This window comes from Leucoraja erinacea, chromosome 13, assembly GCF_028641065.1.
Source record: "Leucoraja erinacea ecotype New England chromosome 13, Leri_hhj_1, whole genome shotgun sequence".
NCBI classification, from domain to species: Eukaryota; Metazoa; Chordata; class Chondrichthyes; order Rajiformes; family Rajidae; genus Leucoraja; species Leucoraja erinaceus.
The window spans coordinates 10,214,525-10,242,409 of NC_073389.1; the positions used below are offsets into that span (position 1 = coordinate 10,214,525).

General features: G+C 43.3%; 1 protein-coding gene across 11 annotated transcripts in view; it reads left to right on the top strand.

The window, feature by feature from the left end:
• The window catches only part of cnksr2a (connector enhancer of kinase suppressor of Ras 2a), a 496,167-nt gene that overhangs the window by 169,315 nt on the left and 298,967 nt on the right, over positions 1-27,885 (top strand). For all 11 annotated transcript variants that reach the window (XM_055644411.1, XM_055644413.1, XM_055644414.1 and 8 more), the window contains exon 5: positions 3,610-3,651. In XM_055644411.1, coding sequence (XP_055500386.1) covers positions 3,610-3,651 — 42 coding nt within the window. The remainder of the gene's footprint in view (positions 1-3,609; positions 3,652-27,885) is intronic.

The following is a 27,885-nucleotide window of genomic DNA, read 5'->3' on the forward strand; positions in this document are numbered from 1 at the left end:
TTCCCCTGCAAACGCAGGAGATGAAACACCAGTCCCTATACCTCCTCCCTCGACTCGGTCCAAAAACCCCGACAGTCCTTTCAGGTGAGGCAGCTCCATTTGCACCGCCTCTAACCTCATCCACTGTTCCAGGTGTGCACTCCTGTATATCGGCGAGACCAAGCACAGACTGGGCAATTGTTTTGTAGAACTTTCGCTTAGTCGGCCTTGGCTGAGAACTGCCGTTCGCCAAACACTTTAACACAACTTCACATTCTCATGGTGACCTTGCTGTCCTGGGCCTCCTCTGTTGTCAGAGTGAACTCAAACACAAATTGGAGGGACAGCACCTCATATTTTGCATGGGCAGCTTACAGCCCAATGGTATGAATATTGATTTCTCTTATTTCAAGTAACCCCTGCATCCCCTCTCTCTCCGTCCCTCCCAGACCCTAGTCGTCGTACTAGTTTCATTGTCATCCTGCTTTGTTTTACTGTTACACTCGTTGGTTTCACTCGTTATCACCTTCTCCTCAACCAACAATGGACCATTGTGGGCTCCACCTTTCATTGATCATTGTTGTTGGCTTTGATTTGCCCTTTTACATACCTTTCATTTACCTCATCATATCTCTAGTTTCCCTCTCCCCTAACTCCCAGTCTGAAGAAGAGTCTCCAGTATTCTGTGTCTATCTGCTGATGACACTGTGGTGGTGGGCCTGATCTCAGACAACGATGAGAAGGCCTACCGGGAGGAGGTGGCTGATCTAGCACTCTGGTGCCAGGATAACAGCCTCCTCTTGAACATCAAAAAAACGAAGGAGCTGATCATGGACTTTAGGAGGGCACATCATCCGAGGACATACACTCCATTGAGGATAAATGGGGATCCTGTGGATAGGGTGAACTGTTTTAAATATCTGGGAGTCCACATCTCTGAGGATATGACATGGACATCACACGCCTCAGCACTCGTGAGTAAGGCAAGGCAGCGCGTTTACCACCTCAGGCAATTGAGGAAATTCAGAGTGTCTCCGAGGATCCTCCAGTGCTTCTACGCAGCGGCGGTAGAAAGCATCTTGTCCGGGAACATTACAATCTGGTTTGGGAATTACCCTGCCAAGGACAAGAAGGCTCTGCAGAGAGTAGTGCGTTCGGCCGAACGCACTATGAGAACTTCACTCACCCGCCTGCAGGAACTATACAACAGGAGGTGCAACTCCAGAGCAAACAAAATCATGGGAGACCCCTTCCACCTCTGCAACGGACTGTTCCAGCTGCTACGGTCAGGCAAACGCCTCCGTTGCCATGCGGTGAGAACGGAGAGGTTGAGAAGGAGTTTCTTCCCAGAGGCAATTCGGACTGTAAACGCCTATCTCACCAGGGACTAACTCTACAGAACGTTTTTCCTTCCATTATTTATTATGTAAAAGAATATGTGTGTTATGATTGTGTTTATAATTTGTTTGGCTGTCTTTTGCACAAAAGTCCGCGAGCATTGCCACTTTCATTTCACTGCAATCTCGTATGTGTATGTGACAAATAAACTTGACTTGGACTTGATTGACATCTGCAGTTTCTGGTGGAACCTAATGGAAGGAAATAGGATTGGTGTAAATTGGCATCACTGCCGGCATGGACGAGGTGAGTTGAAAGTGCCTGTTTCTGGGCTGTACATTTACGATTCTGGGAGGTGCAATGCAAGGACAAACCCAGCAATCACAGGCCTGTTGATTTCATCTCCGTGGTGAGGAAACTTCAAGTGAGGCAGAGCTGGCTTACCGATAGAAGACAGAGGGTTGTCGTGGAAAAAACAATATTCAGGCTGAAGGTCCATTACCAGTAGACTTCTGCAGGGATCTGTGCTGGGACCACTGTGGTTTGTGATATTTACAAATGACTTGGGTATAAATGTAGTCGGGTTGGCTATAAGTTTGAAAATAATACCAAGATTGTTGGGGTTATGCACTGTGTGAAAGGATGTCAAAATATACAGTGGCATATAGATCTGCTGCAGAAATAGATGGATACAGGGGAGATGGAGTTTATTCCAGGCAACTGTGAGGTATTGCACTTTGGGAGTTCGAATGTAAGGGGAAAATATACAATTAATGGCAAGACCCTTAACAGCATTATGTACAGAGGGAACTTGTGGTCTTAGTCCATAATTCCCTGAAAGTGGCAACTCAATTAGATGGAGTGATAAAGAAGGCATATGGTATGCTTGCCTTCGATGGTCGGGCATTGAGTATAACAGTTGGGAAGTCATGACGCAGGTTTCTAGGACTTTGGGAAGGCCATATTTGGAGTATTAAATGCAGTTCTGGTAATCTGATTACAGGAAGGGCAATTGTTTTTATTTGCTGATCTATAAACCACGGGAAGCACTTTCTTCTATTACAATATGAATCAGTTATTCCAATACTGCTCTTTAGTATCTTGCACTACTTTAGATTGCACTCCAATTTTCGTTTTGCATTTGCCATCGTATTTATTATAGTATCTATCATTTTCAGGTATACTGTGTACTCTGAGCTTCATGCAAACAAAGAATTTCACTGCACCCTGGCGTAGGTTTGTGCCTGAATCTGAATCTCTGAATTATGCACTTTGGTGTGTTCCCAATGCTTCCAGTGGTTTAGGACAACCAAGCCACGAGGACCAATGCTGCCTCTTTGTGGTGTGTGAAGAATTGAAGCCCCCATTTCTGCCACCCACTCACCCTCACCCCCAGCGCCCATGTTATTCTCCCACCACTTTTATTTGCCTTTATCTTGACAGCCAATTATGATATTTTCTTGTTTTTTTTTTGGACTTCATTTATTGCGTAATGTTTATGTAAATTAATCGTGAATAATTTTGGTAGTTATTCAAAATACATTGTTTCATATTTTCGGTTATTATTTTTGCATTGTGCTGCCATTGCTAGCTATGGCTTCCAACCACATCTAGATGTGATTAAGTCCCACTGAAAGCAGGTGCAAACAGAGTGAAATATATTAAAGTGTCATCCTCAATAAAATTGCTCTTTGTCTAGAATAAAAAAGAATGCAAATGATATGTGCAATAACACAAAATAAGTCACTGCATTAAGCCATCACTGCTCAATCATTTTCAGTGAGACATACGAGTTATTCAGTCTTTAACAACTTTTGATGTACTTGGTGGAAATCATATGCTCCAGCATGAATTCTCAATCTAATTAACATTAACCAGCAATAACGACAGGTCAATGATGCTTATGGCATTACTCTCGAATTAATCAAACTGAAATTGCAATTGAATGTTACCCTTGTATATTCTGGACAAAACTAGACCTTTGGATAAGTCACGTTTTCTGATTTATGCAGTTGCCGCATCATTAGCAATGTTGTGTCTTTAATATTATTTCTGATTTGCATGTTTTCAAGAATTAGAAATACTGAAGTAAACAATAAAAAATAATTTCTCATCATCTATACATTTAAAAGTAACATTTGCAAATCAAGTTGAATAAATTCATACAATGATATGGATTTGTTTTACTAATATGGAAGAAAAATCTGATCATAAGTGTTTTTGTGTCTAGGATATAACCAGTCAGTCATCAATATCTCATAACAACATATATGCTTTTTATTTTCTTGGCAGGACTGCACAGTCTATGAAACTGAAAACAAGATTCTTCATGTGGTGAGTCCATTGATATTTGGTTGAGTTATGTATGAAAAATATCAACAATTTGCATTTTGAGAGCCCTTATAATTCACAAGACATTTAATATTTTTGTAGGAAACTAACATGAGGAAAAAGACTACAAGGCAGAGGGGTTTAAAGATGGGGATTTAGCTAGATTAAAATAAGTGCTTTGAGGCAGATTTTTCAGAGGGCGGAACGTGGTGAGTGGTTTAGAAACGGAGTTTCAAAGACTGAAAGATCTGATAATAATAATTGGAAAAAGTTAAAGGATTGAAAGATTTTGTAGACAATGTAAGAGTGACATTGTCTGCTGTGTGAGGAAGAAGCAAGGTTGAATCCAAAGATATGTTCTATCTATATTATGGCAATGAGGTTAACTAGAGAGAGAATAGGGCCTCTCAGAAACCAAAGCAGTCATTAATGCGAGGAGATACAGGAGAAGAGCCAGGGTTTCAATTAGTGTTTCTCATCTGTTTTTACCATGGAGGAAGACATAAAGATAAGGGAACTTGGGACAGAATATGGAAATGTATTGAGAACCATCCATATTATGATCGAGGTGATGCTGGACATCTTAAGGCATATAAAGGTCCCAGTCCTGATAAGATATTACTGAGGAAACTGTGGAAAAGTAGAGAAGAAATTACAGGCATCCTGGCTGAGATATATGAATCATTGGGAGACACAGGTGAGATGCCAGATGACTGGAGGAGGGCTAATGTTGTGCCTCTATTTAAGAAGGGCTGCAAGGAAAAGCCTGTGAACGATAGGCCGGTGAGTCTAACATCTGTGTTAGCAAGGTTACTGGTGAGGATTCTGAGGGATAAGATATATATGCATTTGGATAGACAGAGGCTGATTAGGGATAGTTAATATGGTTTTGTACGTGGGAGATTGTGTCTCACGAATTTTTTTTTAGATTTTTTTGTAGAAGTAACCAAGAAGGTTGATGAGGGCAAAGCCATAGATGATGTCCATATGAACTTTAAAAGACATTTGGACAGATACATGGATGGAAACGGTTTAGAGGGATACGGGCCAAATGTAGCAAATGGGACTAGCTTCGATGGGGCATCTTGGTTGACAACGACAGGTTGGGCTGAAGGGCCTGTTTCCCTGCTGTATGACTGGGGCTGTGGAGTATTTGAAGAGGTCAATGATTATTATTGGGATAGATGGGAACTGAGAGCCATGTCCATTTTGACAAATGTGATCAAAATGTTATGCAAAGGGGATGTAAAGAGAGAGATTTTGAATAAATTAGACTAAATGAAAGGAGAACTGGGAGGAAAATATTGGAGTAATTCATAAAAAGATGAGGTGATCCAGAGTTTAGCAATATTGTAGATCTGATTTTGCATGTATTATAAAATACACGAGGCTGTAGATGCTGCAACCTTGAGCAAAACACACTCAACAGGTCATGCAGCATCTGTGGAGGAAATGGACAGGTAACATTTTGGTCCAAATTATAGTCCCATCCTGAAACATTGCTTATACTTTCACACCCCAAATGTTGCCTGATCCGCTGAGTTGCTCCAGCACTTTGTGTGTTAAATTATGCTCATGGTCTGCTAAACTGTCGCAAGTAATAAAGAAGAGAATTGGAATTTAATGGAGAGGAACTGAATGTGTTCATTCTGATTTCTTGAGCCTTAAGATAATTGTACATGCTGTAAGAACAGGTGTCATGCAGGAATCGTGCCAATGTGGGAATGCCATGTGCAGGGAGGTGGTGAAGGGGTTGTGAATGCAATGTAAACAAGATCTGTTCTTCATCAATATACATGTGACCGCATAACAATTTCGCAAATGGCAGAGAAGTAGCATAGAGCATGATTCTCAGTGCTATTTCATTGGAGGGAAGAGAGTCCTTTACCCGAGACGTGATTTTATCACCGGGGTATGAATAGAGCTACGGGAAAAAAAGAACACAAAGTACTGGAGTAACTCAGCAGGTCGGGCAGCATCTCTGCAGAACATGGACAGGTGACGTTTGAGCTTGGGGACCTTCTTCAGACTGGTTGTGGGGGGGAGGAAAGAAAGGAGGGTCAGGACAAAACTTGCCAGGTTGATACAGTTGAGAGGGTTTTTATTCATAGACACAGATGAAAAGACAGAATGTGTCAAACAAAAGGATTGAAGAGTTGTGAATTATGAATCCAGTGGAATGAATGTAGCAGGAAAGGGAGCGGAAGAGGATAAATAATTGTGAGCCCTGGCGGGGAACAGTGGAGAGAACATGGAGCTGGCCAATGAGAGGCAGGCAAAAGGAGATGTTAAATAGAAACAGAATTAGATTATACAATCTGTTGAGAATGCTGTGCCATTCAGTACAAGCATCTGTTCATGGCCTCAATTTCACTTTTCTGTTTTGACCCATAATCCTTGATTTTACTTCGGAGTCACGTGAGTGACTACGTGAAGAACCCCGCTTACGACGCATGCGTGTCATATCGCTACACGCATTGCAACGAGTCACACAGGGGAACGACGTTCCCCAGCGGGAGAATTTGAAAGTCGGGAACAGCAGGTAAGAGACTCTGCGTTCCTTCCACTTACCTTTTAGGTGGAGACATGGACCGGATCCATGAAGGCTGCGGAAAGCTGGCGGGGGAGAACCGCGGAGTGCGGGCAGCCGGCAGCAGCAGCAACGGCACGCCAATCTTCCGGAGAGGAAACACCTGTGCCCGACTTCGCTTCCGCACCGGCAAAATTCACTTCTCGGCCGGGCGGGAAGCGAAGCAAAGACATCCCGTATGCCAGTCTCAAGCGAGTCTGGCTTGGAGCAGTCGCTAGCGGCCAGTGCCGAGGCTGGAGGACAGAGAGCAACCACGAGGGACCAGTGCTGTAAGTACCGGGGGTACACAGGAGGGCTGGAGAAGCTCAGCGGGTGCAGCAGCATCTATGGAGCGAAGGAAGTGGGCGACGTTTCGGGCCGAAACCCTTCTTCAGACTGTAAGTACCGGGGTTGGTCCGAGGGGGCCCTACGAGCAGCCGGGAGCGGCCAGTGCTGAGGGCATTTGAGCCGGTCTGACCGGCTGCAAAATGACCGCAGAGGGACCAGTGACGTGAGGACCGGGGTCGGTCCCAGCGGTTTAAGTTTAAGATTAACAGCCGGTTTGACCGACTGCGGAACTACCGCGAGGGACCAGTGCCGTGAACACCGGGGTCGGTCCGAGCGGTTCGAACCTGACGAACAGCGGGAGCGCCCAGAACTGAGGGCATTGGAGCGGGGTTGACCGGCTGCAAACGACCGCGAGGGACCAGTACCGTGAGTACCGGGGTCGGTCCCAGCGGTCTGAGATAAACGAGCAGCCAGGAGCGGCCAGTACTGAGAGCGTTGGAGCCGGTTTGACCGGCTACACAGCAAAAATCCCGTCGACTCGGGTACAACCCCACGGACCCATTGAATTGAATGGCGGTGCGGGCTCGAGGGGCCGAATGGCCTGCTCCTGCACCTAGTTTCTATGTTTCTATGTTGCTATGACCCTTACTATAGGTATGTGGGAAAATGGTGTAGACCTAAAATGGGGGGTTTTCATAGAATCTGTTTGTTAATCCTTTGGTTAAAGTATTAGATGGGTCCGAGGCGCTGGAAGTGCGGAGAGGGCGCATCAACGGCACTTCCGCAATGTCCTAAAAATAGCGACGAGCTGTCAGTGCCGAAGAGCACTGAGTACGCGTTGGACCCGCTAGCCCACGCTGGAGGAAGCTGGTACGAGTGGCTGCAGCATGATCAGCAGCCAGCACAGGTGCCTGTGAGTACCGGGACCGTGTGGAGCGGTGGACCTACATACAGGACCGGTGCGGTCAGCGGCGGGGCGAGGAAAACCTGCAAACCAGTGCCCATGTCTACGGGAGGCAGTTGTGAAGAGGGGAGACATCAGCTGTGCCAGATTTAAACCACGCGCCGGGAAAATCAAACCCTAGACCGGGCGGGAAGGCAATAGTCAATAGTCTATTTAATTGTCATTTGGACCCCTGGAGGTCCAAATGAAATGCCGTTTCTGCAGCCATACATTACACACAAATAGACCCCAGACACAACATAATTTACATTTTACATAAACATCCATCACATAGCTGTGATGGAAGGCCAAAAAAACTTATCTCTCCACTGCACTCCCCCCCCCCCCCCCGATGTCAGAGTCAAAGTCAAAGCCCCCGGCTGGCGATGGCGATTGTCCCGCGGCCATTAAAGCCACGCCGGGTGGTGCGAGGTCGCACACCGGGTCTTGGTGTTAGAGACCCCGGCGTGCGCTCGCAGAGTCCCGCGGCCATTCCAAGCCGCGCGGGGCAGTGATGTAGGCCCCGCTCCAGGAGCTCTTCGACCCCACAACTCGGGCGGGAGAAGTCGCCGTTGCAGGAGCCCTGAAAAGCGGTCTCCCTCCAGGGATCCGCGGGCTCCCGGTGCCGCCGTCCGCAGACCCGCAGTAGCAGCCTCCGCATCAGCAGCAGCCGCATCAGCAGCAGCAGCGGCAGCAGCAGCAGCAGCGGCAGCGGCAGCGGCAGCGCTCCTCCACCGCTCCACCCGCTCCGGTCTCGGCCAGCTCCGCGACGGTGAGGTGAGTCGGCACCAGAGTCCCCGGCTTCTTCTGTTGGAGGCCGCTCCTCGTTGCAGCCCCAACGACAACTGAGACCCGACGAGAAAAGGTCGGGTCTCCAGTGCAGGGAGAGATTTAAAAGTTTCCCCCTCCCTCCCACCCCACCCCCACCCCCCCCCACACACACCCCCAACATAAAATAACAAAAACTACATATAAACATAGACAAAAAATAATAAAAACGCGGACAGGCTGCAGAGGCCGCTGCTGACCAGAGTCGCGCCGCCTACCGACAAAAGGCAAAACGCAAAGTACATCACTGCGAAAATGATGTGGAGAAACAGCCTCCGGATAATACTTACTGATACCGGAGTAAGGATGAGCAGCTGCAGGATATAGCGCAGCCAGCAGCGGCCACTTTCGCGGAGCTGGGAAACCGGTACAAGAGGCTGCAGCATGTTCGGCCGTCAGCGACAGGTGAACCAGGACTGCGGGGAACGGCACAATTATATGGGGCGGCAGGGAGCGATCAGTGCCCATAGGCATGGGGACCGGCTGCGGGGAAAAACCGCGTGCGACTAGTGCCCGAGAGCACGTAGGTCGGCAGGAGCAGTTGTTGGAGGAACTTCTCCAGAGTGGCAGGCGCCAGGATATGGACGATAGCCACAGTGGCAGAGGTGTAAGTCCCTCAGCAGATTACCATAAAGGGCTGCTTGACATTTCATCCTCCTCGGAAGAGGTTATTGAAGGGCTGCCTGTGTTAGATTCTGAACCAGAGATGGAGCCACATTCCCATATGGAGGACGAGGAAACCAAGTTGCTGGATATGGTGGGGCAATACTTTCAGCAAAAACAGACTGGCAAAGATCTAGAGGCCAGGATGGCTGCCAGCATTAAGTACATGTCTACACATCACCTGCAAGCCAATACCTTTGCTGAGGTGTTGGCAAGACATTTACCTCCGGGAACATAACAGGACAAGGTATTGAACCGAAAGAAAGTTCTAAAGTCCTATCAGCGGGATATTATCGGCCGCACTATTAGAAATAGACATGACACTAGTTCACCAGGATGCACTGGCCTTGTATGCAAACCTGGAACCTCCCAAACCACTGATATAGAATGTGGAGGTATTCATTACTTGCTCCTTAGTTCAGCATGTACTGAACTGAACGTCATTCAGACAAGGAAGCAACAAATTGAAGCATTATTAAACTACGTACACACATTATAGATGTTATGGAGACATCCAATAAGAATCACAGAAACTCGTGTACTAAATATCCTTATCATAATCAGACGTGGTGGCCACTTCATCTTGGGTTAATGGAATACTTCGTACTTATATTCTTTCAGATGGGAACTTCGTGTCAGCTTCTGTATTGATCCTAGGGTACTATCTGGCGAGCATCGTACCAAGATGGCTGGCTAGATTACCAATTAGATGTACCCACATATGTGTTAACTACAGGTCATCTGCAGTTCACTGCTAACACAGTTCACATGGCACTGACTTTGCTGGTAAATATGGTACAGCCTTAATGGAAACTGGCAGGGAACAAACTATCCATCAGACTGCTAGTAGATTGGCATAGGGACTGTGTGCCAGCCATATAATATCAGACATTATCCAATTACTGAACGCAGTCATGCGTCATTCAAACTTACTGGTTCTTTCTAGCAACATGGAGAGTTACCCATGTTACTATCTATATTAACCTATTCATTGTAGAATTGAAAGCACCTCTTCTACACCTAGGACTGACGGATCATAGGGCGAATTTTTTCAGCGGGTCACAGACAGTCCACTCATTCAACAGTACTTGGTATCCTATAGAAATAGGAAGTACGTTCATAACTATTATCATCACCCACAGATATATGAACAGCCATCTGTTCTGAAATTCCTGGCAAGCCTCCATTACGATGAGAGGCTTAGTCACAGTACCACAATTGCGCCAGGAGTGCTCTGTCTACATACCTGTTGAAGGTACAGAGCGGCATTCTGTGGGGACACACACACTGATAACAAAACTCATTAGGGGCATGTTAAAATTAATCCCAAAGAACTAGGTACATTCATATATGGGATGTCAGTTTTGTACTGACCAAGTTAAGAAACTGGTCTCCAGCTACAGCTCTATCATTACAGAAACTGACTATGTAAACAGTCATGCTGATGGCCTTGGTCACGGCACAAAGAGTTCAGTCACTACAGAAACTAAGGTTGGACAACATGATGATTTCATCAGGGAATTAAACCTGTCACATTTATCATAGTGTCAAACGGAACAGACAGGGGTCAGCAGGCCTAAAAACAAAGTACAGAGCCGATACGACAGCTGGTCGTTGCTGTATTATAACTCATTTTTGCTAGCAGTCGCAAATCTTCTAGCTCCGCTGAAAAAATCGCGATTTTTCGCGTTAAAATCGGGTCTGGAGGTCGGGACCGATTTTAAAGACTTACCGGAGTTTCATGTCGCGGTGCTGATGACGTCATCAGTAAGCGCCGTGGATTTAACGGAGGGAAAATCATTTTAAATGAAAAACACATCTCCAGGTCAGAGCCCACAGAGGAAAGTGACAAAACAACTGCTGAAGACTCAGGAACATCAAGAAACTGCAAAACTAACCTCTGGAGTGGATTCTGGAATGGCTACACGATCTAAGACTGAGTTGATCACAAAAGAGAAAACTGAAATGGAGGAATTAAGGAACTCGGTAAGAGATTTGAAAAATGATGTGAAAGCTGGAAATTTAAACTTGATTGCTGGTAATGAAAAAATACTCGCGGGCATTGGTGCTCTGCAAAAAAAAGTTGATGATGTGCAAGAAGAGCTAACGGGGAAAATTACTAAGGTGGCAGAAGAGTCCACAAAGATGTTTGAGGCTGTGCATGAAACTATTTCCGCAAATGCAATTGCAGTGAAAGATTTGGAAGCTGTTGTGGAAGAGATGGCTGGAGAAATGGAGGCAATGAAGTTAGAATTAGACAGCCTCAAGAGCCAATTTACAAAAGTATCTGATAAATGTGTTGAACTAGAAGCTCGCTCAAGACGTCAAAATATACGAATACGTGGAGTGAAAGAGGGAGCTGAGGGGGAAAACGCTCGTGAGTTCACTGCCAATTTAATCAAACATGTACTCAATTTACCTGAGGCACCAGTAATTGAAGAAGCACATCGACTACCTAGATTTAAACCAAGATTTCAAGGAGAACAAGCCTACCCACGACAGATTATAGTCAAACTTCGGGATATCCCAACAGTGGAAGCGCTGATGAAAAAAATTAAACACGGAGAGAAGATGATGTATGGAAATGATTCTATTAAACTTCTACGGGACTACCCTTATGAGATTGTGCAAAAGAGAAGAAAGTTCTCACAGACCAGAGAAGCTCTCTACGGTGTCAAGGGCGTCATATGTGGAGTGTTTTATCTGGCTAGGATGCGTATCACTTTCAAGGGAATCTCAAAAACATTCACTAACCCGGTAGAATCCCTTAAATACGCTCAAGAAATCGTGGCTAAGGCAGCAACAAAAGAAGATTGATCACCAGACGTCATGAACTAATTAATGTGCTTATTCCCCCAACAAGAATATTAGTAGAAAAGTGAAAAAAGTGAATAACACCAAGCTTTAAAAATGACTATTCGCAACAGATTTTCCACGAGACTTGTCTAGACATTATAATCTTCTCTCGAATTTAATTCAAGGACATGCGATGCTCAAACCAGGAAACATTGATAACAGAAGAATGCAGATCTGCTGAAGCTGAGAGAGAGTGAAAAACATCACATGGCTTACATACTCTTACAGACTCTTACAAAGTATAGAGAATTATTAGTAATTAATAACTAACAATACTAATACATAAACTGATATTGATAAATATGTGTTATAACGCAGACAACATTGTAATCTCACAGGTTCCGCAGCTCGAGTGGGGAGGGGAAGAGACTCAGGCACCTGGCTTAATTCCAGGAGCCTGACTCTGGTTAACCCTTTCAACGAACAGCTCACTTTTAACAATACTAAAACCAATTACAAATAGTTAAGAGATAAAGAGAGAGGAATATATGTAACTGAATACTTGATTAGATTTGATAAGTCGGAATGAAACATATATATATATATATATATATATATATATATATATATAGACTGCAATGGGGTGAAATAGAACTGATTTGGAAACGGTACCTACCCCCTAGGTTATGAGTAATAAAGTCAGCGGGGCTAACCTCATAACAGCTACGCCGGAAGCAATATTGATGTCTACGAGACGAGTGGGCCACTCACTACGGTGTCGGAAATCCAGACACCGTACATTTATTCTATATACTTTTTTTTTTATCACAATATGTCACATTTATGTGTTTTTTTTTCAAGGACAATCGCAGAGGGGAACTACCAAGAAAGTCTATAATATAAATGCTCCCAAAATAACCAGAGTCCTGAGGTATGGATGCACCATAATAAGTAAGGTCATTAAAATTGGTAAAAATGTATGACGACAATCAAAGGAAAATGGGAGGAGTCACACTATGTAGTTGGAATATAAGGGGTATTAATGAACCTATTAAAAGGGGCAAGATACTAGCTCAGTTGAAAGCATACAACACGGACATTTCGTTCCTACAGGAAACGCATCTTAAACATCAAGATCAGACGAGACTGAGGGCTAACTGGATAGGCCAAACATTTCACTCTTCATTCACTTCTAAATCTAGAGGTACTGCAATTATTATCCGTAAAGGAATTCCATTTAAATCAAAGAATACTATTTCAGATAAGGAAGGGAGATATCTTATAGTAGCAGGAGAGATCAATAATACGCCAATTACGCTGGTAAATATATATGCGCCCAACTTTGATAACCCTCAATTTTTTAATAAAATTCTGAATATAATTGCAGAATTTAATTATCAAAATGTTATAATTGGAGGAGACTTCAACTGTGTTTTAGACCCTTATTTAGATAAATCGATGCAAAAACAAAAGGTAATATGAAATCTAAAACCAGTGAACTCTTACATACATATATGGAAAACACAAATATAGCAGATGTATGGAGGATTGCAAATCCGACGGGAAGGGACTACTCGTTCTATTCAACGGTGCATAAAACATATTCACGGATAGACTATTTTCTTGTGGATACAAAATTAATTACACACACTATGAATCCTAAATACCACATTAATGCGATTTCAGATCACTCTCCTTTAACCTTTGTTTTAAAATTAGAAGGAATGTCTATGAATAAATCGTTCTGGAGGTTTAATTCGCAACTTTTAAAAGACCCACAAGGGAGTATATATCTAAAAAAACAGATGGACTTATTCTTTGAGATAAATGATACACCAGATATATCCCCCACGCTATTATGGGAATCCTTTAAAGCATTTATTAGAGGAGTCATTATTTCATTTCAAGCTTATCAAAATAAAAAGAATAAGAAAGAACAAAGACATTTAGAAGAACAAATAAAACAATTAGATACAGATAATGCTAAAGATCCAACTATGGATAAACATAATAAAATCCTATTATTGAAATTCAAGCTGAATAAATTATTGTCAGAGAAAGTTATAACATTATTCCAAGTTACAAAACAAGAACACTTTGAATTCGGGGACAAACCCCACAAACTCTTAGCACGCCAATTGAAAAAAACGGGAAACAGAGAATGCAATACTAAAGATTAAATCAGATAGTGGGGAATTATTAACATTACCCAAGGATATCAATAAAAGATTTGCTCAATTTTACGAAAATCTATATACATCTAAAACGTCAATAGATAATAATAAAGTTTCAGAATTTCTGGAAAATTGTAACCTCCCAAAATTAGAATTGAGGGAACAAGAGGAACTGGGAGCAACAATTACTTCTAAGGAGATAGAAGACACAATAAAAACACTAAAGAATGGCAAAACACCAGGACCAGACGGATTCAGTAGTGAATTCTATAAAGCCTTTTACGATATAGTTACCCCACGATTACAGAAAATGTATACATACGCTTTTAAAGAGCAAAGCTTACCCGAAACATTAGCAGAATCAACGATCACATTAATACTTAAAAAAGATAAAAACATAGAAGAACCAGGCTCATATAGAGCTATTGCTTTGTTAAATACGGATCAAAAAATAATAGCGAAAACACTAGCCAGTAGACTAAGCAGGTACGTTAGTAGATTAATAAATGGAGATCAAACAGGATTTATACCTAAGAGACACTCATTCAATAATTTGAGACGTTTGCTTAACATAATGCACTCACATAAATCTCACGACCAAGAGTTATCTATTATCTCACTGGACGCAGAAAAAGCGTTTGATCAAGTAGAATGGGATTATATGATTAAAGTATTGCAAAAATTCCAATTGGGAGAAAACTTTATCGCATGGATAAAACTATTATATAACAAACCTACGGCTAGAATATTAACTAATAATATTTTATCCTCGAAATTTGAACTATCAAGGGGCAATAGACAAGGATGCTCATTATCACCGCTGTTATTTGCTTTGGTAATTGAACCCCTTGCTGAAAAAATAAGAACACATCCGGATATTTATGGTTATAATACAAAATACTCAAAGAATAAAATATCCCTATATGCCGATGATGTACTACTGTACATCACAAAACCACAAATTAGTATACCAAACATATTAAATTTAATTGAGGACTTTGGATCCTTTTCGGGATATAGAATAAATTGGAACAAAAGTGAAATTATGTCGATAAAACCAAAAAACTCAACACATCTTCGGAAATTTCCCTTTAAAATAGCTACAGAAAAATTCAAATATTTGGGAATTGAAATTACTAGAAATTACCAGGATATGTTTAAAGCCAATTATAATCCCTTACTCAAGAAATTGAATAATCTGATTAAATTCTGGAAAACACTTCCGATGTCCTTAATAGGCAGAATAAATGCTATTAAAATGGTTTTCTTACCACAAATTCTATACCTATTTCAATCAATACCTATATATCTCCCAAAAAAGTTTTTCAAAAAATTGGACTCAGACATTACAAATTTTATATGGGATTATAAATCCCATAGAATACAAATAGCACACCTTAATAAACGAAAAGAGCTGGGGGGTCTAGCGCTCCCTAATTTTATGTATTATAATTGGGCAGTAAATATTAAAAATATGATTCACCTGCTGGACAATTCTGCACAGCAGGCGGACTGGATGGTAATGGAAAAAGGGGACTGCTCCCCGAGTAATATAGGAGCGACCATCCTCTCACCAATAAATTTGAATAATAAAAATTATAATAAAAATCCAATTATACATAACACAATAAGAACATGGAAACAAATAAAACAGAATTTAAAATTAAGAAACCTATCTCTTTTAATACCAATAGTCAATAATCCATCGTTTAAACCATCAATCATAGACAAATCATTTATACAATGGGAAAGAATGGGAATTAAAACGCTCGAAGATCTGTATGAATTGGGGAATTTACTATCATTTCAACAACTACAACTGAAATATAATTTGAAAAATAACCAATATTTTAAATATCTTCAAATTTGTGATTATCTGAAAAAACACACAAAAGACTATCATAATATGCCTTCCGACTTATTGGATGAAGCAATGAAGACCAAGGCGGAATCAGCTAATTTAATATCGTACCTATATAATATCATTTTAAACATAGAAATACCCACAACAGATGGAATTAGAAAAGATTGGGAACAAGAATTAGCTATAAAAATCTCAAAAGAGACCTGGGATAATCATTTACTACAGGTGCATAAATGTTCGATCAACGTACGACATACGCTCATCCAATTTAAAACATTACATAGATTATATTATTCAAAAACTAAATTAAATAAAATCTTTCCTAATGTTTCACCAATCTGTGATAAATGCCTGTGTCAAGAAGCTACCATAGCGCACTCTTTTGTTTTTTGTACAAAAATCCAAAAATTCTGGTATGAAATATTTGATATTTTTTCAAAATTGATCAAAATAAAACTGGTACCAAAACCAGAATGGATTATCTTCGGAATATCGGAAGGTAACCCTGAATTAAACGTGTTTCAGAAGAATTTATTTAATTACGGGCTAATAATGGGAAAAAAGCTTATACTTAAATTCTGGAAAAATGCGCCGACACCAACAATAAAAATGTGGATATCAAATATGTTTGAAACATTACATCTGGAAGAGATGAGATTCCTCCTAGCAGGTAAAGCAGACCAATTCCAAAAGACGTGGTCTATGTTTCTGGACCTATTACAAGTATGAGGTGCAATAGTAATTAAAAAAAAAACAAATATATAAATAAGTGGTATCAGGACCTGGTAACGGGAGGTAAAACAACAAAAACAGACTTGGTTGGTAGTCCCCTTTCTGCGGAGTTTAATGTTATAATAGAGCGATTGTTTCTATTTTCTCTTTCTTTCTTTTCTAGGGTCTATTTTCTCACTTTACTTCCTTCTCTAACTTCTTTCCTAAGGGGCTTTCTTTTCCCAACACTCTTGCACTTCACGACTCTCTTGCACTTTCTTTACTTTCCTTACTTCTACCTTTTTCTTAAAGCTCAAAAAAAATGAAGCGGTACAAAAAATGTATTAAGATATATGTGTTGTGTAGGATTGTGCCCTCCGCTCCCACCCTCTTATGATCATATCAAAAACTGGTATCTCTTTCATAATCTTACTATGTTAGGTCAATATAGGATATCTGTGACCTCACACCGCTGCTTTGAAGGATGACACGCATGCGTCGTAAGCGGGGTTCTTCACGTATTCCCTCAACGTTCCTCCTCATGAAATACAGATCAAACTTCAAACTGGTAAGTTCTCGTTTAATCTTACTATTTCCCCATAGTTCGGAAAACCATCCAGTTGACGAGGAAGCCAAGGATGAGATTTCAAATGTTGCAGTGGTATTAAAATGCAGAAGGAGGGACAATGCATGATAGTCACTTTGGTGAGATGTGTTTTCATTACTTTGATTCAGAATGGGTCTCAGCTGGGAGTTGTAGAAGGGAGATGCATCTTGCTGTGTGATGACAATAGTCTTGACCTTGGAGATTAAAAGATGGTTGGAAATGGAGCAACAATTAGAGAAGGTGGATGAATCTATAGTGGTTTGTGACCTTAAAAGGAAGGCTAGTTATGAGGTAGGCACAAGGAACAGCAGATGCTGGTTTACAAAAAAATGCAGAGTGTTGGGGTAACTTACAGTAACTGGTCAGGCAGCATCTCTGAAAGACATGGTTAGGCAAAGTTTAGGGTCAGGACCCTTCTTCAGACTAATTATAGTGGCAGTGGAGACATTTGAGCGATGAGGTTTGGGCTGGACCACCTATCACTTGCCAGGCCTTGTCCCGCTCCCACCTCCTTTCTCAGCTTTCTTCTCCCCTACTACAATTAGTCTGAAGAAAGGTCCTGACTGGAAACATTGCTTATCCTTGTCATCCAGAGATGCTACCTGACCTGCTGGGTTACTCCAGTGCTCTGTGCTTGTGATAGTTAGAGGTTCTGTTGACTTTGCTGATTCTCATGAGGTTTAGGAGAGTAGGTGAGAGGTTAGGGAAGGTAACCTGGAATAGAGAAAGAAGTTGAATCTTGGAATTAGTTGTGTGCTCAGTGCAAGCAGATCAGGCAACTTTGTATCTTGTAGCATTTGATTTGATTAAGCTATGACCATAAGAAGATAAAGTGTTCAAACTATATTTCATTGTATCTTAGCTGATGGAGACATTTACAGGCCAAATGGCAATCTACTGTACTGTATCATTCTAGAGTTCTCCAGCATGGATTTTGCTGAGTGCAACCCTGCTCCTTGCATTCCCCTGTCCTGTGCTGGTTATTAAAGAAACGGGAATAGTCCCCGAGGATTGGCATATTGCGCATGTTGTTCCATTGTTTAAAAAGGGTTCTAAGAGTAAACCTAGCAATTATAGACCTGTTAGTTTGACTTCAGTGGTGGGCAAATTAATGGAAAAGATAGTTAGAGATAATATATATAAGCATCTAGATAAACAGGGTCTGATTAGGAACAGTCAACATGGATTTGTGCGTGGAAGGTCATGTTTGACTAATCTTCTTGAATTTTTTGAAGAGGTTACTAGGGAAATTGACGAGGGTAAAGCAGTGGATGTTGTCTATATGGACTTTAGTAAGGCCTTTGACAAGGTTCCTCATGGAAGGTTGGTTAAGAAGGTTCAACTGTTGGGTATAAATGCAGGAATAGCAAGATGGATTCAACAGTGGCTGAATGGAAGAAGCCAGAGGGTAATGGTGGATGGCTGTTTATCGGGTGGGAGGCAGGTGACTAGTGGGGTGCCTCAGGGATCTGTGTTGGGTCCTTTGTTGTTTGTCATGTACATCAATGATCTGGATGAAGGTGTGGTAAATTGTAAATTGGATTAGTAAGTATGCAGATGATACCAAGATAGGGGGTGTTGTGGATAATGAAGAGGATTTCCAAAGTCTACAGAGTGATTTAGGCCATTTGGAAAAATGGGCTGAAAGATGGCAGATGGAGTTTAATGCTGATAAATGTGAGGTGCTACACCTTGGCAGAACAAATCAAAATAGGACGTACATGCTAAATGGTAGGGAATTGAAGAATACAGTTCAACAGAGGGATCTGGGTATAACCGTGCATAGTTCCTTGAAGGTGGAATCTCATATAGATAGGGTGGTAAAGAAAGGATTTGGTATGCTAGCCTTTATAAATCAGAGCATGGAGTATAGAAGCTGGGATGTAATGTTAAAATTGTACAAGGCATTGGTGAGACCAAATCTGGAGTATGGTGTACAATTTTGGTCGCCCAATTATAGGAAGGATGTCAACAAAATAGAGAGAGTACAGAGGAGATTTACTAGAATGTTGCCTGGGTTTCAACAACTAAGTTACAGAGATAGGTTGAATAATTTAGGTCTTTATTCTCTGGAGCGCAGAAGGTTAAGGGGGGACCTGATAGAGGTCTTTAAAATGATGAGAGGGATAGACAGAGTTGATGTGGACAAGCTTTTCCCTTTGAGAATAGGGAAGATTCAAACAAGAGGACATGACTTCAGAATTAAGGGACAGAAGTTTAGGGGTAATATGAGGGGGAACTTCTTTACTCAGAGAGTGGTAGCGGTGTGGAATGAGCTTCCAGTGGAAGTGGTGGAGGCAGGTTCATTGGTATCATTTAAAAATAAATTGGATAGGCATATGGATGAGAAGGGAATGGAGGGTTATGGTATGAGTGCAGGCAGGTGGGACTAAGGGGAAAAAAACATTTGTTCGGCACGGACTTGTAGGGCTGAGATGGCCTGTTTCCGTGCTGTAATTGTTATATGGTTATATGGTTAATTGTCAAACCAAACTTCGTAGATCGAAAAGGTAAGGCCGGGTGCAGCATTGTAGACACATGTGGGAAGGTCAAAGCAAACCCCACATTATGCCAAATAAACCTTTGGTAGCTGGCAAAGTCAGCCAGGTTTTGACACAAAATGCTGTAGTAATGCAAGGGGGGGGAGGTCAGGCAGCATCTATGGAAAAAAGTATTAGGTGACGTCTCCAGTCAGAACCCTTCATCGGTCTATCTTCGATATAAACTAGCATCTGCAGTACATTGTGCAACACATCATACCCACGTTTTGCAGTCAAAGCTGTTCACCTTGTGGAATGTCTCTGAGTATACCCAACCTCAATCAGCATCCCAAAACTATTACAAATACAAACAGAAAATCATCCAACTATCTTTAAAACTTTTTTTTTGTAAATATAAACAATGTACTCAACTTTAACCCACTATCCTTCGCATCCAGCAGATCATCCTATGTTAGTTCTGCCCGGTCCTCATGCAGGAACTCAACGTGAAATGTCAACCATCCTTTGCTTCCAGAAATGCTGCTTGATCCATCCGCAAGTTAATATAGTAGCCTGTTTTTGTTCCTGAAATGATAATTGCCTTGATTGAGTTTGGATACATTTCATGTTAACCTTTTGTACTATTATTTATTTTACCCAGACTGAATTACAAATCGGATTAAATGCCTAGTGAATGTCGAGATATCGTCTGTAGTTACTCTTTATGAATTTGTAAGCACAGCAAGTATGTTGAAGACGTACTATAGATTTTTGGATTACAGGGGAATTAAAGATTATGGGGATCAGGCAGAAGTAGACTATACAGCACCTTAGGTGGACACAATATGCTGGAGTAACACAGCGGGACAGGCAGCATCTCTGAGGATTAAATTGAGGCTAGTGATCAATTCAGCTATAACCTACCTGAACGTCAGAGCCAGCTGGTTAAGGGTCTCTATAGGAAGGAACTGCAGATGCTGGTTTACACCGAAGATAGACACAAAATGCTGGAGTAACTCAGCGGGACAGGCAGCATCTGTGAAGGAATGGATCCAGAATGTCACCAATTCCTTCTATCCAGAGATGCTGTGTTACTCCGGCATTTTGTGTACCCAAGGGGCTGTATAGTCTACCTCTGCTCTTATTTTACACAAGGAACATGTGTGGAATGGTAATAGTTTGTTGTAAGCACATTTATAAATTATTAGCAATTATCTAATTGTCTGTAACTCGCTTAAATATCTCCTTTTGATCTTCAATAAAATACACATTTTTATAGGTTATGTACTTTATTATGCGCATCAATTGTTATGTTGTTTTATGACAGTTATGAAAATACATAAAACAAGATTGGGAGGCTTAATTGAAGAGAACATTCAGAGCTTGGCCAACTGGGATTCCCTCTGATTCATTTTCACATTCTACCAACAGATGTTTCACAGAAGACATTATCCCTACATAAATTCATCTTGATGTTGCATTATTAGTGTCTTCTCTGTCATTGCTACGGTGGATTTCAAAAACTGCACACTGTAATTAAAAAGCTGTAAAAAAATATTATTATCTTATTAATATTATTGCTTTTAAATTCAGTCTTTCAGAGATAAAAGCAAATATTCTGGTGCCTTTTCTAGATTGTTGTTTAATGACCTGTGCATATGAACAACAAGGGAGATCTAATAAAAAAAGACACAAAGTGCTGGAGTAATTCAGCTGGTCAGGCACAATCTCTAGAGAACATGGATAGGTGACTCTTCTTCAGACTAATTGTAGTGGGGGAGAGAAGTAGATGGTGCATTAATAAGCATTTGCAGTTCAATGTAGGTGGAAGGGGAGTGGGAGGGAAGTACTAGGTGAGATTCCAGTTTGGGCACTGGGGAGAGGGGCTGAGGGGAAAGAAATGGTGGTTGGAGGGGGGTTATGAGGATTATCTATACATAACTAAAACTCTGATCTTGTTATCTTCCGGTTTGGCGGTCATTCTATTTGTTCAAAAACGATTTGCGATAGCGCTACGATTTTTTGCCAGTTCACTCACCGTTCTCCTGTGCTGCGAGCCCACCAAGTTTCGTTCCCATTGGTTGAATGTCGTGAAAGTTAGCGAGGTTTAAAAATCTTTAAAAATGCGCGTGCGAAGAGCGATCTATCTTCCTGCCAGTCAGCGCCGCACGGATTAGTCCCTGTCACTCACTGGGACGATCCACCCTTTCCTGCGCCATCATGTCTTTACTGGAGCTGAGGATGGCCGGTGAAGGTTTCCAACCAGATTTTCGGAGGGACCCGAAGCAGCCCCGCCCCAATCAGCAGCCCAGCCCCACCCCAAGCAGCACCCCCGCCCCAAGCCTCGGCAACCCTGCCCAGCCCACCCCAGCGTGGGAGACCCAGCGCAGCCCAAAGTCAGAGACCCAGCCCGGAGTCGCCGATGTCGCCAAACGTAAAGCGGAGACTCTGATCCCGGTGGAGGAGAACGACCAGTGACCAGCGCCCACTGTGAGTGTCTATTGCACGCTACCCCTCTGGTCGCCCTCGCTGGCTCCTCCCCCATGGCTCTTCCCTGTCTTTTCTCTGAGCTCACTCCCCCGCCCACACCCTTCCCCCCAACAACTCCCCCCCCACCTACACACACCTCTCCCCCCCACACAACCCCCTGCCCACACACACACACCCTGCCCACACACCCCCCCCGTCCACACACCCCCCCCCCCACACCCCCTTCCCCACACCCTGCCCACAAACACCCTGCTCCCCCCTTGCCCCCACAATACCCCTGCACCTGCCACAACCCCCCGTCACACACTCCCCCACTGCAACCCCTCTGTCCGCAGACCCCTCCCACCAACAACCCCTCCCCCCCCACACACACATCCCCACCCACACACACCCCCCACATCCCTCCTCCCCCCTCCCATACCACTCCCCGCCCACATACCCACCTACCCCACCCCACACCACCCTCGCCACACTCCCCCCCCCCCCCACAGCCCCCCTCCCCCACACCCCCCTCTCCACTCCTTCTACAGCTCCCCGTCCACATACACCCATCTTCCCCTCCCACCTCACACCCCCCTGCCACACTTCCCTCCCCCACTCCCCTCCTCCCCTCCCACACATGAAGAGGAGGTGGAGGGAGTGGAGGAGGTGAAGATGAGGGGAAATAAGCCGCAGTTAGGGGCTATGGATGAGTGGTGGAATATTGCGTTGGGGAATGGGTTGTGTTGGGGAACCAGGCCTCCCGCGTGACTGGGACCCAACGGGTCCCACTTAGTTTCTCCTAAAACTGGAGAACTTAATGCCCATACCGTTCTGTTGCAAGCTTCCCAGTGGAAGGGAACCCAAGGGCAATCCACTTCTTTCTAAAATCTTTATGTATATTTTCTTTCTTCTATTTTGAGATTTAACATAGACGACTTAAAATAAACTCCTAGAAGAATACTGACACAATTGGAAGATATTTGGAGACATCATTCGATTAAACGCAGAGCACCATGTCAAATTCAATTTTAAATTGGCTTTGGGAGGTAATATTCGGCTGTAGTTCCTGAATATTTTAAACTTCAGTGACTATAATTTCTGTCATTAGGTTTGACCTATCCAAACAAATTTAGTAGCTGACTGGCAAATAGATGAAGTTTGTGAATTCATTTAATGTGCAGGAAACTCATAAGAACTCTGTAGTATATTCAGCCTGTTACCATGAAAATTCAAAGCTTTCATCCTTCTGTCAATTTTTCCCCTACCTCTTCTTCAACCTGCAGGGTGTGTGTCTCTTGGTTCTGCTCAAAATAATTCAATTGAAATATTCCGAGAGCCTTTCCTCAGATATGTGACCTGCTTCTAGAATTAGTGGAAATTTAAAGCAGATTATCAGTGTTCAATTATTTAAAGCCTTAACAAAGTTAAATGTTTAGAAACTATCCACAGTGAAATTTCTCATTTGCAGCTCAAACGATTCCAGGTTAGTATTTAGTATTGGTTTATTTTAGTCCTCCTCATCTCTATTCTTAAGGTATATCCTTTTATTTTGACGGTGTGCCACATCCACAATATCTAGGCTTTAGTTTAGAGATACAGTGCGGAAACAGGCCCTTTGGCCCACAGATTGGGGCTGAAACATACCAGATTGCAGAATATAGTGTAACATCATTGTAGCATTACAGCTATGGAGAAGGTGAAGTTTAAAAAAGTGCAAGGCTGCTACAATGAGGTAGGATGGGAGATTGAGACTACACCATTATCTTATGAGAGAACTTATGGGAAGCTATTCCTGAATCTGATGGTTTTCAAGCTTTTGTATCTTCAGCCCGACGGGAGAGAAAAGCGGTTGACTGGGGTGTAAATGGTCCTTGATTACGTTGGAGGCTTTCCAGAGTGTAGATGGAGTCATTGGTGTGGAGAGTAGTTTGTTCAATAGACTGGGGAACATCCGCAACACTCTGCATCTTCTTGCCATCTGGAGCAGAGCTGTTGCTAAACCAAGTTGTTATGAATCCTGATAGGATGTTTTGTAAAGTGCATCTGTAGATGCGGGTATGAGTTATTGAAGACACACCAAACCTCCTTTGTCTTCTGAGGAAGTAGACACATTGGTGTGCTTGGCTACAGCCTCAATACGTTAGTTCCAGGCCAAATCATCAGAAGGGTTAAGGCCTTGGTACCAGAAGCTCTCGACCACCTCCACTTTGACACCATTGATGCTGACTAGGGATTGTACACCATCATATTTCCTTAAGTCGATGATTAGCTCCTTCATCTTTGCTGACATTGAAGGAGAGCTTGGCACCATGTTTCTCAGCTTATTTTAAGGTTATACGGCAAAATGTTTACCTCCTTCCTGTACTACACTTTGTGATTGTTCAAGATCAGTTGTTGTAATCTGCAAACTTTAGTTTTAGTTTGGTTTGTTGTCCTGTGAACCGAGGTACAGTGAAAAGTCTTTTGATGCATGCCATCCAGTCTGAAAAGATTATGCATGATTGCAATCAAACTGTCTACAGATATAGGATAAAGGGAATCATGTTTAGTGCAAGATAAAGTGCAGTATAATCCAATTAAAGATAGTCCGAGGGTCTCCAAAGCAGGTGATTGGATGGTGGTGTTGCTTGATAACAGCTTGGAAGAAACTGTCCCTGAATCTGGAGGTGCAGGTTTTCACACTTCTGTACCTGTTGCCTGATGAGAGAAGAAGGAGTGATTGGGGTGAGACAGGTCCTTGATGACATGCTGGCTTTATCGAGGCAGCGCAAAGTGTAGATGGAGTCAGTGGAAGGGAGATTGGTTTGCGTGATGGTCTTGGCGATGTCCAGAACTCTTTGCAATTTCTTGCGCTCTTATATGGAGCTGTTCCCAAACCATACAGTGATAGATTGCGATAAAATGCTTTCTACGGCGCAACTTTAGATGTTGGTGAGAGTTGCTGGGGACATGCCAAACCTCTTAAGCCTCCTCAGGAAGTTTGTGTTGTTAGTGTGCTTTGTATGGCATTGCTTTGACATGGCTGGTCCAGGACCAGTTGCTGGTGATATGGAAATAGAGTTAGAGCCAAATTTGGCCACACAGTCAGGAGTGTACAGGGAGTATAATAATGGGCTGAGAACACATCGTTGCAGAGCACTAGTTGCAAATAATTGTGGAGGATATTTTGTTGCCTATCCTCATTGATTGTGAACTATGGGTATTAGGCCCGTCCCACTTACGCGATTTTTTCTGCGACTTGCCAGCACCCGTCATAGTCGCAGCAGGTCGCTGTAAATGTTCAAAATGTTGAAAATCCAGCGGCAATCAGAAAAAGGTACGACTCTTTGGGCAACTACTCACGACCATACAGGAGTCACCAGGTGACATTTGGAAAATGACGGGTGCCGGCAAGTCGCCGAAAAAATCGCCTATGTGGGACAGGCCCTCCAGGAAGCCATGGATCAAGAGTCTTTTGATGTGGTAATATAATGATCATTCAATAAACGCCAGACCCTGCTGTCTACTGACTGCAATCTCTCCAAGGTTTGTCCTCTCATCATTTGGTGAAGTATCATATTTTTTAATCGGCTTCCCTCATTGTTATCATTCATTGCTCAGTATTTTCATGCTTCTGGATCCATAAATCTATCTATATACTTTTAAAACTCTGGCCCCATCCGACCGCCTGCAGTACGGATCCCTTCCTGCCTTTCGATTCGTTCCCGCCGTGCGATGTCACAATGCCCGATGCTCGCGGACGTCCAATCGCGACGCCCGACGCTCGCGGACGTCCAATCGGAATGGATCCATTTGCATGTACGGCTTCCGGCCGCGTTTCTTCCTTTGATTCTCCGCAACTCCGAAACCGGACGCAGAATCGCCGACGTCTTTTCCATTTCGGTAGAGATTTCGCTTTTCTTTCTAAGTATCCGCTCCTCATTACATTTTGTCGTGTTTAAGTACACTTTTTTAATCAAATCCTTCACCCCCCCACCACCTCAATATTTCAAAAAGGAACTGGCTTCTAACCCATAGAAGCAGCACCAGCCCCAGCCCCAGGTGAACGTTCCATCGCGTGGTGCAGTGGGAAAAGCAATTTGCAGTGGGAAAAGCATTAAAAAGGCTGAAGAAAGTGCTGCGAAGTGGATTAAAGTGCAAGAAAGCAAAGTCCCTACTTTTCACTCACTCACTCATTCATTCATGAAATTGAGGGCCTAAACTATAACACGGTCAATTAAACATTGTCACTAATGCCAGCCTGTTGTAGAGTAATAAGTCTTTAACAAATAATCCCGAAGCTGCCTGCGAAAACTTGCTGGGAAAAAGTGCTCCGATCGCGGAACTTAGGTACTCGCGGTAAATAGCGATCGATATCCCTCCGTTTATCTCCCGTTATCAGGGTCTGAAAACGAGCAAACGACCGCTACAGACGGCACTATTTACAGCCCCCCACCTACCCCTGCCCGCCCGCGGAGATCCTCGGCTCTACGATCGCGAATCCGCCGCTTATTAATTGAGACCGCGGCGTCACTTTACCGTGAGTGCCGGTAAGTTTTCACAGGCAGCTCCGAGATTATTTGTTAAAGACTTATTACTCTACAACACGCTGGCATTAGTGACAATGTTGAATTTACTGTAATAGCTTAGACCCCCTCCCTCCCCCCCACACTCTTTCGCCTCTCTCCCCCTCCCCATCCCACTCTTCCCCCTCCCTCCAAACTCTTCCCCCTCTCCCTCCTCATTCCCTTACCGTGCACAGTCTCTGTTTTTAAGAAGGAACTACAGATGCTGGAAAATCGAAGGTAGACAAAAATGCTGGAGAAAACTCAGTGGGTGCGGCAGCATCTATGGAGCGAATTGAATGGTCACCGTTGGCCGAAACCCGGAAGAAGGCACCCGCTGAGTTTATCCAGCTTTTTTGTTGCTCTCTCTCTCTCTGCCCCCTTCTTTCTTCTCTCGACTGATGTACGCCCGCTCCAACCCCCCCCCCCCCCACCTCTCTCTCTCTCCCCTCTTCTCCCCCCCCCCCCCTCCCCCTCTCCCTCTCCACCCTCCTCCTCCCTTTCCTCACACAATATTTTTTGTGGGGGCGGGTCCACAGTGCGTGTGACTGTTTGTGGAGGCAGCCACGCGCTCTCCATTCAAGAAGACGCTCATCTGTTTGTGGAGGCGCGAGCTTAGTGTGTGACCAAAGATCTTATAACGGAGCTCACCGCTACAAGATCTTTGTGTGTGACTACACACGCACCCCCCCCCCTTGGTGCAGGAGGCGCGCGCAGCATCTTGAATGCTCAGCGATTGTTTGAATTCTTCACTAACCGTCATTCTGAGTTTGCTTATGAAGAGAAAAGTCCTGAATTGCATTTGTCTGATGCAGGAAGATTGTTCCAGATGTTGGGGAAGTCCAGGACAAGCAGGACACAGTTTAAGGATAAGGGGGAAATCCTTTAGTGCTGAGTTGAGGAAAACATTTTTCACACAGATAGTGGTGAGTCTCTGGAATTCTCTGCCACAGAAGGTAGTTGAGGCCAGTCCATTGGCTATATTTATAAGGGAGTTAGATGTGGCCCTTGGCTATATTTAAGAGGATCATATTAGATGTGCCCTTTGTGGCTAAAGGGATCAGAGGGTATGGAGATGAAGGCAGGTACAGATACTGACTGTGAACTCATGTATCTCCCCACCCCCCCCCTCTTTGGCTCCCCCTGATCATTCATCGAAGGGCTCGGTCAGTTCCCCCCCAGGCCTTGGCTCCTGCCTAATCTCCTACTCCTGCACTTAATTCTATGTTTCTGTGTCCATCCTCACCCTCTCCCTCCCCTTAGTCCATCCTCCTCCCCCTCCCCCCCTCCCTCTCCCT